The following is a 21,839-nucleotide window of genomic DNA, read 5'->3' as shown; positions in this document are numbered from 1 at the left end:
ATACCAGAAGTAGGATTTGTATCCTGAGCAGTTTAGGAAGCTTTCATGGAAGTAGATATGAATCATGCTATGGCAGCACTACCAGAAAAATACACTCAGGCCTATAGTTGTTATAACCCCCAATACTCAAAGTCCAGCTTATTAACATGTCCTGAGTTGCTTTTCCATCATGACCTCATCAGAGTGCACAGTCACCTCTCAGCACAAAATTATGTATAGTAGGTTACATGAACCAGCTCCTCTAAACTCTCACTGGGCGTAAGCAAGTACAGTAAACCTCCACTTTACGCGAGTTCAATATACCCGTTAATTGTATTAATGTGAAGGTCGAAATCGAGCTGGGGGAAGTGGGCAGCTGGAGCCTGAGGGGGCATGGCTTCCCCCTGGCTTCCTTCCAGCTGGAGGAGCCACAGGGAAGCCAAAGGGCTGCTCTTTTCAGTGCTCTTCCACTGGATCCAGTGCTTGGAGCCAGTGGCAGAGCTCTGAAAAGAGCAGCTGCACAGCTTCCCCCTTCCAGTGTTCCACCACCAGCTCCAAGCACTGGAGTCAGAGGCGGCGCGCTGAAAGGAGCAGCCCCGTGGCTTCCCCCTGGCTTTTCCCCTCTGGGAGGAGGGAGGGAAGGAGGAGAAGCCCCTAAGCCCCAGGGAGCCAGAAGCTAGGCCCAGAAGCACCTGGTCAGTTTCCTGGCTCCTGCAAGCAGCAGGGAGCCAGGAAATTCACCAGGCACTGCTGCGCCCAGCTCCCTGCAGCTGAAGGAGAGCCTGGAAAGCGACCAGGCTCTGCTGCACCTGGCTCCAGGCTCCCACAGGCTCAGAGGGGAAGGGAGAGGTCCCCTATCCGACTTAGGCAAAATTTGAGTTCCGCGGGGGTTCTGTGGAATGCACCCCTGTGTAACTCGAGGTTTTACTGTAAGCAAAAACCTGTGATTTTGGATGGGCTTGTTCAACTTAGTTTAGATCTCTACCAAGAGTTTGCTGTTCCAACAATTTCCAGACAAATATAGCATTCTTTTCAGTCAGGCCTTCCTAGTCACAGTGACTTTAAGCCTCATCTGACCTTGACAACAACCATATGCTTTGATTATTTTTGTCCTGACTGAAAATGTCCTTCATAAAAGCTAGTGACACAAAATGACCTCCCATGCATTCAAAGGGTTTTTTTCCTCCTAGTCAGAATCCAATAAAGCAACTTTTGGCTAGGCTAAGGAATTACAAGAATACTTTATTGAAATGTTTACTATACAGTTCAGTGCAAGTTGATTGTTCATAGGAGACAAGTTTATGGTTGAATCAGCATGGTTAAATTTTGCATTTCCCTTAGAAATTAGTTTCTAAACCATGCTGTGCACTTGAAAGTATTAAGTCCCTTTCATGCTATGTTTTAATTTTCCTTAACACATTGTGGTATCAAAGTAATAATAGTCTCCTTCATTCTCCTTTAGGATCTCTGACTAAGATTGTGTTGCACAAATCATTCTAGAATAGTATTTTTTAAATATTTTATTGTAGTGACACAATAAAATATAAGCTACAATAAGTTAGACAGAGGAATAGTCTACAAAAGTTGATTTATCTCTGAAACTAGGAAACTGTGGTCTATCAGAAGGCGATATGGTGCAAGCTTCATGCACTTTTCTCCTACATATTGCTTTTTCTGGCTTGTTGAGTACTGAGATAATCCCAAGGGTGACAGTGCAAACAGAATAATTCCTGGCTTTAGTGCACAATAAAGATTTTTACTTAAAAATGTAAACTTAGTAACTCTTTAAAATGCAAAACAAAATAAGTCAAGTATTACAGGCACTGAATAAGATTCAATATACATTATCCCACTGTACAACATATAATCTGACATCCCTTTTATCCCATGGCTTTCGAAGTCTTGACTGTTTAAATGAACAGATCATCATGGCATAAAGCAGGTGTCCCCATGCTATGGTCCAAGAAGCAATTTCTGACAGTCTGTAGATGGCTGAATCACCCTTGTTTCCAGCTATTTCTACAGGCTCTCAGCATCTACTGTTAAGAGGAAACTGAGAGGAGAGACAGGTTGCCTTCAGGTAGCATGTGGTTGGTCAGTATGTCCAGGAGAGCACAGTAATTCAACACCATCATGCCAGAAGAGAAGAGGATCAGGAAGCAGCGGGGACTGACAAGAATGGAGTATGTGGCGTGTCCCATTAGCTTTACTATCTGTCAGCTTCACTGATTCCCATTTGGATCTCATGGTGCAGCTCTGACTTGGTGGTTTCATTTCTTTGTCCAACCCTCATGTCTTTCTGGCTTCAGTTGTGGATCTGTGTGCCATACATATGAGGAAATTTGTATTGCATTTTCCTTCACCAGTGAATTCCTCCATGCATCCTTGCCTTCCTGTTTTCATAACAGTTTTTCTATCTCACTCATTACTTTTTTTGCACTGATCCCCTGCTAATATTCTGTTGAACAAGCCATATGTAGAAAACTATATGAATTGAAAGAAGTTTCCTCCGATTGTTCCCAGATTGTTGTGAAGAAATTTACAGAGCTTGTTAGCCAGAACCTAAATCTCTAGTGGCCACTCTGTAGCTGCTCTGCTTATACAATTTGCAAAGTAATTGAGATGACTATGAAAAAAGACAGTGTTTGACAAGGGAACTTCACATTCTTTTACTTGAGGACCACAATATAATATTAATCTGAACAGAGCACTATGTGGGTTTTCCCCTCACCCCGTGTCAGTGCAATCTTCCTTGTTATTAGATTATTCTTCTGTTCATTTATTTTAAAATATTTCCCATAAGTTATCTGACCTGTTGAGCTGTATCATCTCTAGTTCTAAAAACAGAGAGAGACAAATTCTACTTTTAAAGCCTGTTGTGAATCAGACATAACGTAACTGTACTTCTGTTTTACACCAATATCATGGTTCATTAAACAAAGCTATACACAATGGTGAATGTGTTAATCCTTCTCAGTGGTATCAATTTCTAGAGCTTTGGCTCCATAAAGTGAAATATCTGTTACTATGTTTCTGTTGCTGGTCCAGATTTGAAAGATTGCATTAATTAGATTTTGAGCCAAAAATATTGTTTTGAATCACAGTGAATCAGTACATGTTAATAAATTAGATTTGGATCAGAAAGAAAATATCCTACCAATGAGAAACAAAACTGGACAGAAAAATGTAACCAAAAACATTGTATGGGGAGCAGAATTCCTTTAACTATTGTATCAGTCTCTCCTGATTTCTTTGTCTGATCGGTGATTATTTTATTATACAAATTGTCAAAAATAAATAAATAAGGCTACCAGTTTGCAAAAAATATTTTCTAGTGTTACAAGAAATTATTTTGAAATTTTAAAAATCTATTTATATATAAACTATTTTATAAGGTGACTCAATTAAACCCCACTATAGCTGGTGAGATTGTTGATGGCATCTTTCTTACTGGAAATCAGGAATATATATATATATATATATATATATATATATATTTTTTTTTTTTTACTTAGTGCATCAGAAACATATCCATAGGGATGGGATAGGATTATTTTTAAAGAGCAGTTAATACAGTTACTCCAGTGGTGGGGCAGCATCATTTTGGCTCCATCTACACTAGCAAGCTTTTTGGAAAAGCTTGCCATTTTTCAAAAGAACACGTGGAGCATCTGCACACAAAATGCGTTCTTTCGATCCGAAATTGAAAGAATGCGGCTCTTCTTCCAGAAGCCGTCTTCTGCTCCCAGATCAGGAAGAGTGCCTTCTTTCAAAAGATTCTTGCAAAAAAAAAACATACATAGCTGCTCCGTGGGCCCTTCTTTTGGAAGAGCAGTCCTCATGGCGCCGGATTTTTTCGATCCCTCGCCCATTTTTTCAAAAGATTAGGGGCTTTCTGGATGCTCTCGATCAAAAGACTGGATCAGTCTTTCTATCCACTTTTTTCTGTGTGGACACAATCTTTCGAAAGAATTTTTTCGGAAGATCTCTTCCAGAAAGGCTTCTTTCAAAGGATCACTATAGTGTAGACATAGCCTATGAGTAATGTACAAAAAGAAAAAGCAGCATTAGTTCCACTTTTTTAATTTTATGTGGTTTGGGCTGTGGTGCTGTGATGAAGTAGTCTGCCTCCCTTCATGATAGTAGTGCCTAGTAGTCAGCCCACCCACATAATGAGGAGTGGCCTTTTAAAATTTCGGACGGTCTGATATGGATATAAATGCCCTCCGCACACATACACATTGATCTAGAGGTTATTGATAAAGAGGAAGAGACCCCAGGAATAATAGTGCTTGGGAGGAAATCTCATCTCTGTGCCTTTAAGGGCCTAGGGCCAGGAGCCTGGCAGACACTGTGGGGAAGGGCTACCCTTGGGTATAAACTGGGATTGGGTCCTGCACACATGCTTGCCTCCCTCCCTTGTAGTAGGACAGAGAACAGCAATAGAACACTGGTCTGCTGACCCCTCTCAAGGCTGCTTGCGGGGGATGACGCAAGCTGAGGGAGGAGCAGGTTGACATCCTGCACTGACTAATTGAAAACTAGGACTGGGAGAATGAGATTTGCATTTTTATAATTTGGACAGATCGTATTGAACTTTAATTTTCAGCGTTTTTTATTTTTATCAACAGAAATTTTCACTTGCGGGAAACCTGAGGGCTCAGACAATGGGCAGCAGACAGTACTTATTTAATGACAATAGACATTGAGAATGTAAGTCTGCAAAACGATACATAACAAATCTTTTTTTCTGCTTAAAGCAGAGAGCTAACAGTTAAGTGTAAGGTGAAATTGATTGCTTGGGGTAATGGTGGCTCTGCCATATGTGCAAGACAGGTGGCCATCTTGGACTGATGGGCTCTATTGTACTGAATAAGTATCTGGATCGTGGTTTTCGCTGTGTGTACACTAAGGATAGCACACCATAATGTTGAGACCTTGAATTTTTGCCGGCCTTACATTAGTGAGGGGGATGAGTAATCCTTTAGAAATCATGGGATTGGTCATTGAGTAAGACATTCCTTAACATAAGAAATGGTGTGAAAATTGTCGGTTATTCAATAGGCACAATTAAAAGCAGAAGCATCTAACATTTTGCAGTTTTCAGTAAATCCACCATTAATCACAGCTGTAGTAGTTATTTTTGTGACAAATCTAACAAACAAACAACACAGGAGAGACAGAGGAAACTGTGTATCTACCAGGTTCCCTGGTTCCCAACCCTTTTCCTCTTGGCCAGTCATTCAGACAGTTGCTCTCAAGAGTGTTGAGTGTCCATGTAGAATCTTGAGTCTGCTTATACCCATTTGTCCTTCAGCAGCAATGCTGGAGTCATGTATAGTATAATTTAATCCATAAACATTTCACTTACAGGGGATAGTCATTCAGCTTCTGTTAAATCAGCACAGCTTCATTGAAGACAGTGATCCACAAGAGATCCTGTCCTAATAACAGTTTAAGGCTAATCTTTCATCCTATTGTAAACACTTTAGTAGGGTGATCTCCAGCTATAAAATAATATATTAAAGCCTGTAGACTACATGGGAATAAGAAAAATTAAAAAGCCCCCCAAATAATGATGAAAAGAAAGCAAACTAAAGAAAATTCTGGGGGAAAGAAAGAAGGTCTGTAAAAATGTTGGATGATTTATGAAGTTTAAAAAGAGGTTTACATGTTTCCATCACGATCCTAACTGACACAAATATTTCAGTAACATTTCCAGTATAGACACAGTCATAACAGCAAAAAGTCCTTTTGCCAATATAGCTTATTTCATTTGGGGAGCCTTTACTAGTGCAGACAATTCCTGTATTTGGCATAATTCAGAAATAGCCCCATCACTCTGAAACTTGCAATTTTAGTTTTGAACTTTGTGGGAGAAAAAATTATATTGAAAAATCATTGACTGAAAAAACGAAAGAAAGAACAGGGTTGTCTCCAGGACACAGCAGGAAGGTAATTTAAAAACCTCAGGAATATTGTTGAAATTATTATGCAAGCTTATTAAATGCAATGTACATTTAAATTGAAAAAAACATTATTAGGCCTGGATAGGTGAATTTTCATTGCCTCCGGCAGTTAAACATGTTGGGTAAAAGTCGGGTTAGATTAATTTCTAATCTTTATGGAAATCCACTTATTAAAAATGGTTAGCAAAGTTATGAATATGAAACTTATGGGTTTAGAATATCTGTAGCACAAGGTTCATCGTTTAAATATGTGAGGAAAGTAAAATAAAAGATTTGTTTAAGATGATTTGAAAATTTCTGTTTACATATATTTTTCTGTTTTAACATAATAGTCTAGCTAAATTATTCTGAAGTGTGTTGAAATAACGTAGAAATCTTGTCATTAGAAACTATAAAATATTTAGCTTTAATTTTCTTTTTCCTATTATGTTGGTAGAAACTTATTATAAAACACAGTAAAGAAAACTCATTGTTGACTTAGATAATTAAAATAAAGAATATTAAATGAATTTTTAATGCTTTTTTAGATTAGCCTTAGAACAATCAACATATTTGTCACATTTTCAAGAATATCTACCAGTAATGCTTCAGACTGTCTGATTTCTCACAGAATTAATGAACCTTCAAAATTAAGGACATGTCACTGAAAATTCCAGACTGCTTCAGTTGAACAGGGGTATTTTTAGAAGTCTCCTGCTGATTAGTAGGTGTGAGGCTGAGGAGTCTGGATTATATATGTGATACTCATAAGACTGTATCTCATAAAAGCCTATAAGCAGGGGTCATTTTGAGCCAGGGGCAGCTCATCAGCTGAGACAAGTGAGGCACAGCTTAGGCAAGAATTTCCAACAGCTACAAAATACATTTTGCCTATTCTGTTTTATTTAATTGCTACATATACACAGACAAGGAACTTCATGGGTGTAGCGCATTGCCCTAGAGGTTGTGGAAGTGATTGACAGTGGAATATAACACACAAGCCTCAAGCTGGATACTGTCCAGCAGAATTCACTTTTTGACTGCAAAGAGGGTTTTTTTTTTTAATTATAGCAGTTTATTATGCATTTTAAGGAGCAATGGAGCAGAAGGAAATGCAGGGTTTTTTCCCTACTTCTTCCCCCTCACCAGCTGCTTTACCTCTCTTGTTGACTTCGTCTCCTTGCAGTATATAATCTTGTGTTTGCTGAGCCATAGTAGTTGATACATGACTACCAGGCTTAGACAAATCCCAGGATATTTTGCATGGCTGCTCTTATTCCTTGAGCACTGCTCATCTGGGATGCTTCTGAGTCCTTTAAGCATCTGTAAGGAAAAACAGACAAAATGTAACAAAGAGTCCAGTGTAACAATTACATGATCTTTGGGCTTTTTTATCATGTGACGTTTATGGATGGAATTTTTTTTGCAGTGGCTGGGGAGAGTGTTGTATTGTGCCCATCACTAGAGTATTTCAGCACTACCCAGTGTTGAGTATTCCTTTCTTTTCCGTCCTGTGTCAGGGCTGAGCTATAATTTTTGATGGGAGGAGAGGTGTTAGGGATCTTAGGAGTTTGGGCGAAGAAGGGGGTTGTGACTCGGGGCAAGGTGCAGTGCTCTGTGGGCAGAGTCTGAATTCTCAGGTTTCCATCATGGTTTCGGTTACTGAACATTAGAGACAGATTTTTCAGACAGGGAGTATGCAAGTGCAGTCTTGTTATTGCCCATAGATTTCTGTTCTCCGGCAAGACAGCAGAAATCAAACCTAATGACCATGCTAACTACAGCAAAGTAGCTCAAGTGCAGAGAAGGTCAGTTTAAATCCAGTTGCTTACCTAATAAATATAACTAAGCATGTTCTTTCAGTTCAAGCTATCTTGTTTTCAATATCCCAAATGCAAAACAATTCTTTATTTCTTCTTAGAGGAAACACATATACATAAAAATCTCCCAGTGGAGAAACACTGTTTGTGCTGGTAAACAATATTTTTTAATGTTTTAAGTCCTGGCTTCACAAGGTCCTGGGAGGATGACTTAGTTGGGGTTGATCTGCTTGAAGCAGGGAGCTGGACTAGATGACCTCCTGAGGTCCCTTCCAGCCCTATGATTCTATGAATATCATGTAGGACAGGGTGGGCAAGATCCAGCCTATCAAGCCTTTAATCTGGCCCATGGCTGGCCACAGAGGCTAAGGACATGGTAGAGCATTTGGTACTGCCCCACCTCATCAAAATTTCTCAGCTCCCGTTGGCTGGTGTCACAAGCTGCTGCCCCCACCCCAGCAAAATCTCTCAGCACCTATTGTCTGGAAACCGGTGCTGGGGGTGGGGCAGTTCAGCACAATTTTTCAAGCAATTGAGTAAGAAAAGGCAACTGAATGACACATCTCCTCCCCTTGCAGACTTATTGTCAGAGAACTGTTGTTGAAGTGCAGTGTTAGCTTTCAGAGGAAACCAATTCCTGCTTTCTAATATAGCTGCTGCCCTCATTAGTTCATAACAAGAATTGCTTTCAAATTTTCCTTTGACTTCTGAAGGTGTATGAGGATCATAGCTCTACAGCTGTTATCCTTTTAGCTGAGCAAAGGGAGAAACTCTGCTGAATTTGATGGCATTTCTGTGTCTTTATGCAATGTAATAATTTTTGAACTCTGCATTTGATCAGTTCCAAGGTTTTGGAGAACATGTAATTGAATTTGGGGAAAACTTTAAGGGAATATGAGAGATGTGTGGTGGCACTGGCATCTGCTTAGGAGCATGAGGAAAATAGGAGAATGAGTGGGCACACAGAACTCTGGGCATTGGGGGGAGAATATGGGATACTAGGATGGAAAGAGTATGGGAGTCATTGAGATGCAATGGGAATACACAGAGCTGCTGGAGTGGGACAAGGGAGAAACAGGGAGGGCACACAGAGCGCGGGCTTGTTACCCTGAGTATTTCACAACTTGTGAGATGGAGAACATGACGACGCTTTTGCAGTGTTTGCATTTTTCTTTCCATTTTCAAGCTGCTCTGCTCATTTGCTTCAAGAAAGCCATCAGCCATCATTTCAATTGGTGAACTGGATCCGAACTGGCAACATGGAGATAAAAAAAAAAAATGGTGTACTAGACTACTAAGTCCACATCCTTTACTTGTAAAGATGATTTTAATCATTGCAGTTTGTGATATGAGATGAGAAAAGCGCAAGCTAAGTTTTCCATATTTCTAATCTACTTGAACATGGTGGAGTCTCCAGTCCTGTTGCATTTGCTACGCTAACAATGGCTGGAGGGGATGTAAGAGTCACCACACTGGTACTGTATTATCAGACCATCTCCGTACATCTGGCTGGCTGGTTCCTCTGTGCTTCATTATGTTAACATGTGCAAAGCAATAACAGTTCAGGATTTGGGCCAATATAATTACAGATATCCTCATGTGAGGTAAATTAACAACCCTCAACTTGTATAAATTAGCATAGTTCTATTGAAGTGAATGATACTATGCTAAGTTATACCAGCTGAGGAGCAGGTATACTTCTCAGGTGGATGAGTGTAATCTGCTGTGCTGGAATATTCTTGAAATAGTGAAATGTGTGGACATTACGGTTTCTGGGAGATTCTAAAGGTGTGTTGAATAAAACTGTAAGTTTTTTTTAGGTAAGCAAAGGGGTAATTCTGACCTCTATCCAGATTTTATTTATGCAAGTGTTGTGCCTTGCTCCATTATAGACACAAATTAATACTAAAGTATTTCAGTAAAGCTTTAAATTCTGTCTGTATTTTTTCATGCTCATTTATGAGCATATTTCCTTGGAATGTATATTGTATTTTAGCATATTTTTTCATTTGTTGCTTATTAAGTTAATATACTACATGTGTCCATAGAATGTTTTAAAAAGTATCACTGAATGAAACAGTTCATCACCCTGAAACTTGAAAACAAAATGACATTCTTATGCATATGCTGTAAATCAAAGACCTGTCATCATCTGTTGTTGTTGCAAGGTTTAGCTTTTATTAACATTTTTCTTTCTGCTGAAAGTTTGAAACGGATAAAAAAATTAAGTACATATTTTATTTTTTTCCAATACAGTGTCACTTTTTGCCATTACAGCTATTCAAGGGGGAATGTTTGTATACAATAGTTCAGCGAAAGAAATTATAATTCTTTAAAACATGTCAGGTTGAAATCTTTTCACCATTTGGTATATTATGTTTTTTAAATCAGATTTTAAATCAGAACAGATGTGGTTATTTTGGTTTATTCTAACAGTGCTATCAACTAGCTTCTGGGAAAGAGGAGGAAACATTCTGCCGGCAGGTTAATTGTAGTATAACAAGCAAATTCTGTCTGCTGACACTAATTATTTTAAATAAATTTAAACTACACTGAGCTCTCTTATAATGAACCCATTCTTTTCACACAACAGCTTTACCCTGAGCAGTGGTAGAATTGCAATTGGCATATTGTGATTTGTTGAAACAATTCAGGATTTTAATTCTCCTTCTCTATGAGGAGAGTTTCACTTGGCCCCATCCATTTAGAAAAAATTTTGCGAGTAGGAATGACTTACACTGATTTTGTCCCCATGAAATTGTTTTTATATTTTGACCAGCCAGAAATTGATGGGCACAGTGGAGAGAACAAAGATTTTTGAACTCGCTTTGAAAACCACTGCAGTATTTGGGACATTCTTGTGATGAAAGTTTGTGTATTAGCTCATTGGCTTTTATTCCCACTCCAATCAGTAGAAACAGATTAATATCTCAGTGATCACTTTGCTGTAATAGATTTATCTCCGTCTGCCTGGATTCTGAATATTGAGAATTATTTAAATAAAAAATGTGTCTTAGACTTCTGCAAACACTGGCTCATTTGGGGCCTGAAACAAAATGCACCAAAGTAAATGGAAGTCTTACCACTGGCTTCAGAGGGCTTTGGATCAGGGCCCTGTTGCATGCCATTAGTGGCTGGCCCTAAGGCTTGCTGCTTATCTTCTGCTAAAGAAGGAATAGTTCATATGATTTCAGCCTGTATTTCTGGATAAAAGTCCTGCATTCAGTCCCTCTTGATCATTGGGGTCTGTATTAATTATTGGTGCATAGTTCATAACAACCCATGAAATTACCACCTAAAAGTATGTATTCTTTGAATCCCATGTAGAATTATGCACTCTGGATTGTGGTAGCCATGGTGTGTGTTCAAGAGGAATATGCCAATGTGAAGATGGCTGGGTAGGACCAACCTGTGAGGAGCGTACATGCCACTCTCACTGTGCTGAACATGGTCAATGCAAAGATGGGAAGTGTGAGTGCAGCCCTGGATGGGAAGGGGATCATTGCACCATTGGTAAGATTTTTATTTCTTTATATTTGAAAAGGCTGATTACCATTGGGAAGATCTGCTGCCACCACTCTGTTTGAAGGTCTCTGGGGAAAAATAAGTCTCTGAGGGGCAGCCATGTGAGTCTGTAGTTTCACAAATAACAATCAGTCCTGTAGCACCTTAGAGACTAAGAAATTTATTAGGTCATAGCTTTTATATTTAAGACCCGCTTTTTAGATGATTGGAGTAGAAAAATAGAATCCAAGGCTTTCTATAGCAGGGAGGAAGCAGAGGGGTGGGGAGGGGAAAGAAGTGGGGGCAAAAAAGGTTACCTGTCACTAATAGGACCACTTGGTGGAGCAGATTAAGTTGGAAGTGTCACATACTGCAAATATGAAAGGTGGGGAAATTGCCCTTGTAATGCATAAATAAGATAGTTGAGATCTCTGTTGAGGCCTAGGTTAGATGTGTCAAATGAATTCCAATTCATATGTCACCCTCTGTTATCTTTTAGTAGAATTCTCTTGTTCCACTAGTGTGATATATGCCATCATGTGCCAACAATGCCCCTCTGCTGTGTGTATTGGACAAAGCAGACACACTCCATGCCAAAGGATGAATGGACATAAACCTGACATCAGAAACTGCAATACACACAAACTTTAAGGGGAACACTTTAATGTCCCTGGACATTCAATAATGGATTTAAAAGTAGCTATTCTTCCGCAAAATAATTTTACCACAAGATTGCAGAAGAAGACATCTGAATTGGAATAAAAAGCTAAAGTCAGGCCTGGGGCACAGAGATGCTTCTACACTGACTTTGACGGGCACACACTGACACCACATCAGTATTTGTCTCAGAGAATGCTGTCAGCGCAGTTTTTGTATTGCATGCAATAGTCAGAAAATATCCAATCAAAGGTATATGCACATCTGAGCTACATTCCTGTAAGTGCTGAGAATCATAAGTAAATACTTAAAAATTGTTAATTGAAGTTGTGAGGAATTGAAAGCAGCTGGCAATTTAAATAATTCTGAACCTGCTGCCTTCTCTTGAGGGGATTTAAATATTTTGCTTGTCACGAGATGGTTTTGCAGCAGCCAACTTCTACAATATTTCTAATAAGTTAAAGCTTATGACTCTTTTCAGAAGTCATTACTTAGCTGTACAAATGCTAATTGTTTTATTTTAATAAAATGTGACACATTTTGTAGAGCTTAATAGTGTTTCCTGCCAAAATGTCATCACTGTTTTCTCAGAGCACTCTCATTCTGAAACATTTTAATTGCATGTAAGAGACCAGGATACCTAATTCTGAGAGGTAGATTGTCCAAATTTTCATGTTTTGTGATTACAGTGCCTATCTTTTTTTTCTTTTCTGTCTTCCTCATTTAGTTAAATAGAAAAACTAATAGCTGCTTATAAGGAGTAAAAATTGATCCAAATAAAGAGATTTTTCTTTCTTGTTAGTAAAATTTTTTTTTAATTCGAGACATTTTGGTTTTGTTTTAAAAGAAAAGTTAACTAAGCAATGACTGAAGTAGAAGGTACCGCTTGCATTACACATGGTAGTGCCCGTAATGTTAAAAAACAGTGAAGAACACAGAGGCAGCTGCAATTATTATTTATTGCTCTATGAGTCTGATCTGACATTCTGCATAACAAAAATCAGCAATTTGTTTTATTCAAATTGTAGGGGAGGCACTTTATGTTAGCGAAAGTATGGTCAACTCTTAGCAAATGGTTTTGTTTTCATTCTGGTGCAGAAATTCAATCTAACACAGTTTCATTTTTGTTTCTTTTTTTAAGCTCACTACTTAGATGCTGTGCGAGGTAAGCTTTTCATGTAAGCATTGCAAAGGAATAATGAAAGGATACAAAAGTGTTGGGAATAGGGGTATTTGTGTGACTTGTTCCCTTTAGAGCCTCCCACTTCTTGTACTGTTAAGATGCAATGTTTATCTAGGATAAATCAAATGGATGACTGGAGAGGTAGGTATATATTTACAGAGAAATGTAGTTTGTCTCATAAAATATTGGGACTTTCTACATTCTTAGCTCTTTATATTGCCCTAATATTTCATCAGAAGCAGAGGTGTCTAAAGTAAGCATGACTGGAATGTTGCTTTCGCATTTGGTTACCGATTTCCATATATATGTAATATGCTACGTGAGGCGAGTCACATTTCTGCTCATGGTTTCCATTCACAGAATGATGACAGCACAGAGGACTTGCTATTATCAGAATAATTTATGTCAATCTTTCCTTCTATTAGAACAAAATTTCCATATTTTTGTCATCTGCACCTGGCGTAGGTTTCATTTGTGACAGAAATATGATTCTCTAAGACTTTGGGGGGAGTGGGGAGAGAGATGTAAAACAATGCATGTTTTAAAACATGGCTTTGTACAGGACTGCATGAGGCTTTGAGATAATCAGTGGGATTTATAAATATTTGCTCCACCCCTACACCTGTTGTCTGCTGCTTTGAGAAATGCGTGCATTTGTTCTTTTGCAGAAAATGCTGTCTAAGCTAGAGACAAATCACTCCAGACCCAAAGAACTAAATTGTGTTGATTTGCACCTTGTGCATGTTCTGTGGCATGAATTTGCTCTGATGAGCCTATTGCTGGTTTCTCTCAATCCTAGCCACACTGTTGTGTGAGGCAACACCTACACTACCATAGGTATCGACACTCTAAGATTGATTCACCAACAGTCAATTTAGCAGCTCTAATGAAGACTTGGCAAATCGACTGAAGATCGTTCTCTGATCAACCCTGTTACTCTGCCCTAGATGAGGGTAGCTAACATATTTAAAAAACAAAACATGAGTATCCTGGAGGTAAAAACAACTCTCTGACTTTTGGGAGTTAATAAGGAACTGTGCACAGACTGTTCCAAAAATACATCTTTCTCTGCAACACATGCTATTGGCCTATGTCGACCATATTTCCCTATGTGAAATATGGGACACTGGTAAAATTGCTTGGAGTTAAGCGAGTTCAATAGCAATCCACTAAAGCCAAGCAAGACAAACATTCAATGTAACATTAAGCTGACTGAGCACCCATTTAAATAATATACTGCATTATTGTAACAAAAATAAGTAAAAATTAATATATATACCTACAATTGAGTGGTTATTGCTCTATAGATGTGCCTACCTTGTCCTCATCTTGCTGTCTTCCAGAGTGTGGGCTTGTAGTATGAGGGCTGGTAGTGAGAGAAGTGCAGGAGCCAGAGCAGGGGAGTGGGGAATGCGGGGGAGGGGGAGTGGAGTATGTGAGTGAGCTGCTGGAAATCAGGGCTGTGGGGGGTGTGCAGGAGGGCAGCACCCAGGAATAGGGAGCAGGAGTCTGGACAGGAGGCTGGGAGTGGGTTCTGGAACAACGTAAACCATTTTGTATTTTTGAGAATGAAACCTACTAGGCCAGTTTAAACCCCTTCCCCATTTAAATTTCACTGGGGTCAGTGGATTTACAACAGATGAATTATGGTGCCTGTTTCTTAGTTACTGCCTTTGGGCCACCCTTTCCTCCCCTGCTCTGCAGTCCTGGCCTAGGTAGCTCCCCCATTCCCCAGGGCAGGGCCAGCTTAAGCTAAGGTCTGCAGCCTAATGGTTCAAATATCCCTTCCCAAACAAATGCTAAAACTTGATGGAACTCTAAGTGATAAGTCAAATATATAAACAGGATCTATGGTAAAGTTTGTCCCGTTTTTAATTTACCATGCAGCAGTTAGTAAAGTGACACAAGATATTTTAAATAAAATTGGTCAGTTTTCAGATAGTTACATGACTCCAAAAGAATTACGTTGTAAAAAGAATTCTTTCCCTTCTAAACCATTAATACCTATGCAAAATGGGGCAGCCAAACTCCCTATCCCCATCTTATATACCCCATCACCTCACCTTTTCCCATCTCCTCTTGAAGGCTGTGGGTCTGGCCTTTGAGAGAAGGCTCAGGCAGAAAGAATGGAGCTGGGGGTGAGCCTCCCCAAAGCAGAGTGTCTCACTTACCACACCTGCCAGAGCAATTTAAAAGGGGCTGAGGTCCTGGGTCCCCTTTGCCCCCTCCCACACTCCAAACCCCTGGGCCCCAGCCTGAAGCTCCCTCCTGCTGCACCCTCATCCCATCTCACATACCAGCCTTCTGGCCCAGCCTGGAGCACCCCCTCCCATATTTTGAATCCATTATTTTTGTGTCACCCCAGATACAAGGGAGCCCCACAAACTCTAATAGCCCTGGTATCCAGAAGAGTTAACCCAGCCCTCCTCTATGATTCACCTTCCTTGTCCTATTTTTCCTGTCTCTGCTCCCTTCTGAGCCCTGTCCCCCACCCTTCATGGGACGCCTCCAAACCCCTGATCCCCCATCTAACTCCTGACCTTGATCAAGCTGCCCTTTCCTCCAGAGACTTGCCTCTTTGCTGCTGCCTGTGGGCTACCAAGCTAAGTGCAAACCTCCAGCACTGTCCCACCTTTTCCCCCCAAGTGGCTGCCCCTGTTCCCCACCATAGGGCCCTTCCCTCCCTACCCCAATCCTATTACCTACCAGCAGTGTTTGTGGGGGTGAATAGCTGAGACACAACATACTCTGTCTTCTCAGGCAGCGTGAGCAAAGAGTGCAGCAGCCTGACTCTGGTATCTGACCCCTTGTCCCTCCTTCACCCCTCTGAGGGCTGCCAGCAACAGTGTGTTCACATACTTCCTCCAGCCTCTCCAGCTAGCACAGCCCCTGCTGGTTAAGTAGCTGTCTGTTTAAAATTCAGGTCCCCACTTTGCAACATATGGGACAATTAGCCTGTTTCTTGAAAAAAGTTGGGACGCTCCCCAGGGAGCTAATAAAGGGGACAGTCTGGGCTAAAATGGGACAGTTGGTCACCTTATGTTGGCCAATCTATTGGACTAGAAGGACCCGTACAGAAGTTGACCAATAAAAGATAGTACTTCGTCCATTTTGTCTCTCTAGAGCCGTGTCTACACGTGCACGCTACTTCGAAGTAGCGGCACTAACTTCGAAATAGCGCCCGTCACGGCTACACGTGCCGGGCGCTATTTCGAAGTTAACTTCGACGTTAGGCGGTGAGACGTTGAAGTCGCTAACCCCATGAGGGGATAGGAATAGCGCCGTACTTCGACGTTCAACATCGAAGTAGGGACCGTGTAGTCGTTGCGCATCCCGCAACTTCGAAATAGCGGGGTCCGCCATGGCGGCCATCAGCTGAGGGGTTGAGAGATGCTCTCTCTCTAGCCCCTGCGGGGCTCTATGGTCACCGGGGGCAGCAGCCCTTAGCCCAGGGCTTCTGGCTGCTGCTGCGGCAGCTGGGGATCCATGCTGCAGGCACAGGGTCTGCAACCAGTTGTCGGCTCTCTGTATCTTGTGTTGTTTAGTGCAACTGTGTCTGGGAGGGGCCCTTTAAGGGAGCGGCTTGCTGTTGAGTCCGCCCTGTGACCCTGTCTGCAGCTGTGCCTGGCACCCTTATTTCCATGTGTGGTACTTTGGCGTGGAGACGTTCCCTCGCAGCGCCTATTTCGATGTGGTGCCGTGCAACGTCGAAGTTGAACATCGACGTTGCCAGCCCTGGAGGACGTGTAGACGTTATTCATCGAAATAGGCTATTTCGATGTTGGCTTCACGTGTAGACGTAGCCTAGGTGAACCACTAATATTTAGTCCCTGTCTTTTTGGCTGGTGGTTCCAAACTGAGTCTTCCTTTCCTCACTGAATCTAATCTTTTCCCTTTGATAGTGCAGAAGCGTCAGCGCACACCTTCAAATACAGGAAGGCGTTGAATCCCTGTGAGGCTCTTCTGGCACAGAGAAAGCACTCATTTAGAAATGGATGCCACTTGTAACATTAAATTAATTGCTAAGCTTCAACCATTCTCCTTTGTTTCTCTGTGTGGTAAGGTAGAGATCTGAGAAATGTCGGTACTGGCACCAAACGATACAAGCAGATCGACGTAAGTGGGCACATCCAGAATATTATCCATTTGTCTCACTGAGCTAGGAACCTAGCTGAAAATGCCCAGATAACCATTGATTCAGAGTTTACAAACCTTGTGGCTGATGCAATTGATCCAGTTTGTTCCATAATTTACAGCAAGAAACCCAAACACTTTGTATTGCCACCAGAGGGCAAGTATTTGATGTATTTGAATTGGAGATAGTGTTGTAAGGAAGTTGAGGGGGGAACATTACAGTGAAAAACCCCATTTTCCTTCGTGAGGAAAGTATTTCAGATGAATCAAAACAGGCTTCACTCACCCTACTGAATTCAAGTAGGTTTCCATACCTGCAATATTGAGAATGACATCTTCAGCTGCAGCTCCCAGATTTGCGTGCCTCAAATTACTTGCCTACATTTTGTAAATTCCTATGTTGTATCAAAATTTCATATAAAAACTGTCATGAGTACATGATTGATACCAGGTGCCCAGGTGGGTATGAAAATAAAGATAGAAGTTATTTTTATGTGCAAAGTAGACAGACATCTCGAATTACTCAATTTGTGTGTGCACCCACATCTGAATGTTTGTGTCCACAAGCTTTTAGGCACAAAAAAAGCATTTATAACTTAGGCATGCTTTCCTAGGCAAGCACAGTTGTATATTTGGCCAAGAATGTGAAAGGAGTCAAAAGTAGACCAACTGGCACATCATTTGAAAGTAGCAAATATTAATATATAATTGTAAAAATGTACATGTAACCATTTATCATTTTAATGAAAGGGAAAGAAATATGAAGGATTTATGTCATGATGCCGCCTTCTTTACATTTTCTTCTCTAGATGGCTGCCCAGGTCTGTGTTATGGAAATGGGAGATGTACTCTCGATCAGAATGGATGGCACTGTGTGTGTCAGGTGGGATGGAGTGGCACAGGATGTAACGTTGTCATGGAAATGGTGTGTGGGGATAATATGGATAACGATGGAGGTACTGTACATGCCCCTTTATTTACTTTTTAGTTCTTACACAGTTCATTTGCTTGAACTGCTATTCCATATCATATCTTTATGTGCTATAACCCTTTGTCATATTTATAGTGCCCTTAACTTTGATTGGATTACACCCATGAATGAGTAGTTGCAGGGTCTGTGGTTTATATTTTAAGGTCTTTGGGGAGGAAATCTGTCTCCCTGCTCATATGGTCTCCATCATCATAGTACTAGAACACATTTTGAAAAAAAATCTGTGTTTTTAATAATCACAATAATGTTATTCTCTTTGGATTTTTTGGAAGGAAATAACTCCATTGATGATAAACGTGCTTTATGAGGATCTGTTGTCTTTGTCAGACTGACAATACACACACAAATAAAAGTTTAAATTCAGTCCTAACATTCTTGTGTGACTAACAGAATATATGTTGATACATTATCATATCAATAGTATGATAGGAACTCTTCAGATAATATAAAGACATATTTTGAGATGGTGCTGAGCAAGCCAGTAACAAGTATGCTTAGGATTTCTAAGCCAGGATTGATGTTTAAATATAGCATGTGACCTTAGCATAAAAACATGACAATATGCAATTAAAATACCCTCTCTCTTGCTCTATTCTCCCTTGCTGGATCAGCGTATAAGCAGTTGAGTGTTCCTAGCCATTACAGTCTCCTTTCACTCCAAGGATTCATAGATTTTTGAGGCTAGAAGGGACCATTGTGATCATCTGTTCTGTGTAACAACAGGCTGTACAAGAATTTATTTTAAAGTTCCATAGCTGCTTAAACTAGAATATATCTTTTAAATGAAGACTTGATGTTTTTCTAAGGGTTTTCCACCATAGAGAAATCACCATGACCCAAGCCAGGCCTTGAAGACTATCTTCATCCAGTCATTTATTACCCTCATTATTTAAAAAAAAATCCACCTTCTTTCTAGTCTGAATTCATCTAGCTTCAGCTTACAGCCATTGGAGCTTGTTATACTTTTGCTGCTAGACTGAAGAGTCTTCTGTTACCTCAGTAGGGCAACCATATTTGGGACAGGGAGATATGGGGGGAGGGGTGGCTCCTCCAAGCCCCAGGGAGCTGGGAAGGAGGCAGGAACTACTAACGCTACCTGGGGAAGCCACAACCGCCGGCGATCCCCTAGAGCCCCAGGGAAGCTGCAGCTGCCCATGCTCCCATTGCTTCCCCAAGTCAGGGGCAGGGGGATCAAATACAGGAAAATGAGTCCCTTTTTAAAAAAAAAAAAAAAAAATCAGGATGCCATATTAGCGTCCCAAATATGGAACCATCCCGCCCAATATGGGATGGATGGTCACCTTCCTTATCTCCTCTCTTTGGTTCTCCCTGTGAGTATTTACAGATGGTGACCAAGTGACCCCTTAACCTTATTTTTGAAAACCTAAACAAGTAGAGCCCCTTGAATCTTCCACTAAACCATGTTTTCAAATACTTTATTCATGACTCTTCTCTGAACCCTATCCAGTGTTGCAACATACTTATTTTGAATTGTGGTCACCAAAAATGGACGCATGATTTCATTAGCAGTTGTACCAGTATGAAAGAGAGGTAATATACCCTCCTTACTCTTACTCAATATTTCCCCATTTATCTAAGAATCACATTAACTTTTTTGACCCCAGTATCACACTCCGAGCTCATGCTCACCTGGTTATCCATGACCCAAAAGCTTTCTCAGAGTCACTCCCTTCCAGAACAGAGTTCCCCATCCTAGAAGGATGGCCTGAATTCTTTATTCCTACCTTACATTTGACATATTGACATGCCCATTATTTGTTTGCGTCTAACTTACCAAGTTATCCAGATTGACCTATCCCGTGTATCATTCACCTCCCCCAATCTTCTGCCTTCTGCACATTTTATTAGTAGTGATTGTAAATTTCTTCTAGGTCATTGATTAAAAAGGTTAAATAAGATAGGGCAAAGAACTGCTTCCTGTGGAACCCGCATCAGAAATAGACCCAATCAGTCATGTTTCCCCCCTTCACAGATACGTTTTGAGACCTATCAGCCAGTGTTTAATCCATTAGGTGTGTTAGGTTGTGTGCCACCATATGGAGCCCTCTTACCTTTTGGCACTTCCCTCTTAATGTGTGAATCCAGGTCAGAATTGCCCTTCTGATACTTCAGTTTCCTCTCTGTCATCCTTCGTTTTTTTCACTTTATTTAGCCTTGCAGAGTGGGCATTAGCTTTAGTAGGCGTCCTTCTCCAGCACAGCAGAACAGACCACCCCAGGTGAAAGTCTGCTTGGTAAACCTTACCAGCCTTAGGGTGGAACAAGTGATTGGGACAGAGGCCAGCTGGAGAAGAAGCTGCCTGAAGCTCTGCAGCTTGCCTAATGTTCAAGGAAGAGAGGTAGGGGGCTTCACTGTTAAGAAGAGGGACAGGATGTTTGTCCAGATTACAACTTGCTTCCAGGAGGATAAGTGGGGCCTTCTGAACATGGGAAGGAAACTGACCAGGACTTTTATGTGAACTGATATTTGGTGTGAACTTCAGCTGCTAAATAAGTGAGTAGCCCTCTTCAGACAGAGTAAATAAATCAGACCCCACCAAGAGGGGGCTGAATCAATCTGATCTGCCCAGTTAGCTACAAGGACCCAAGGGATGCTGAGTGCAACATACCTGCAGACCAAGGGGCACCCATAAAGGGAGTGTGCTGAAAGACTCACCCATGACAGTCCCCCATACATTATTGATAAACTCAACATATTCTTACAGTCTATGCCATTGAATCTCTAGCCCCTTCACACAGCATACCACTGCTGGGGTCACTACGTCCTGTCTACTTTCCCATCTGTCTGCTGCTCTCTCCCCTGCTGCCCAAACCCCTGAACTCACTCACACTCTCCCCCTTTAAATCTGTCCATAAAATCCTGTTTATCCTGAAATACATGTGACACATTTTCTGATGCACTCTATAAACTGGTTCTGTATAAATTGCCTCATATTGTGGGTTTTGCTTGCTTTATATTCCGCAGTAACAGTGAGTTATTTGAGCATTGACAGCCTCAACTCTAAATCTCCTTGAATTTGTCAGTTTAAGGCAGATACTTAACAACATCAATTCACTGTAAATTTTGAAACTGTTTTTATAGTAGCATAATGTGTGGGGACTGCTCCATTGAAATTAAAATTAGAGATAAGTGGAGAGAGAAATATTTAATTTGCCTGGTTGCTACGGCAGGGATAAATATAATTATTTTTACATCACAATCGGTTGTCTTTTTGAAAAAAATTGAAGGGTTTCTTCATGTTAAAATCACTTCATTTTCCACCTCAAGTGCATAGGCCCTGATTCTGTTCTCACACAGATATACATCAAAAAGAAATCAGAAGCAGAATTCCAGGCCTTCTGTACATAAAATGCCAGAAATTAGGTGTGGAAAAGATCTTTTACATTATCCACTCCAACCTCTCAGCCGCTGTTGGATTGTTTCCTTGAGCACACTTTCTAACTCTTGGCTTTGTCTAGTTGTATGTGTTCCATATGAGTTCTTCACATGGGAAAGGTTCCATTAAGACTGATTGTGTTTAATTTAAATGTTTACATTTTGTGTTGAAATCTTTGGAAGTGTTCTGAGCTTTGAGATCCTTATGAGAAAGATACTAATGAAGC

General features: G+C 40.6%; 1 protein-coding gene across 1 annotated transcript in view; it reads left to right on the top strand.

Moving 5' to 3' along the window:
* Positions 1–21,839, top strand: part of TENM1 (teneurin transmembrane protein 1) — a 516,043-nt gene that overhangs the window by 355,167 nt on the left and 139,037 nt on the right. The window contains exons 12-14 of the mRNA XM_075007401.1: positions 11,075–11,260; positions 13,050–13,073; positions 18,035–18,181. Of these exons, the coding sequence (XP_074863502.1) occupies positions 11,075–11,260; positions 13,050–13,073; positions 18,035–18,181 (357 nt within the window). The remainder of the gene's footprint in view (positions 1–11,074; positions 11,261–13,049; positions 13,074–18,034; positions 18,182–21,839) is intronic.

Source organism: Carettochelys insculpta, chromosome 13 (genome assembly GCF_033958435.1).
Source record: "Carettochelys insculpta isolate YL-2023 chromosome 13, ASM3395843v1, whole genome shotgun sequence".
In the NCBI taxonomy this organism is placed as follows: Eukaryota; Metazoa; Chordata; order Testudines; family Carettochelyidae; genus Carettochelys; species Carettochelys insculpta.
Note: the sequence above shows the minus strand (reverse complement) of the source record. Positions and strands in the feature narration are given on the sequence as shown.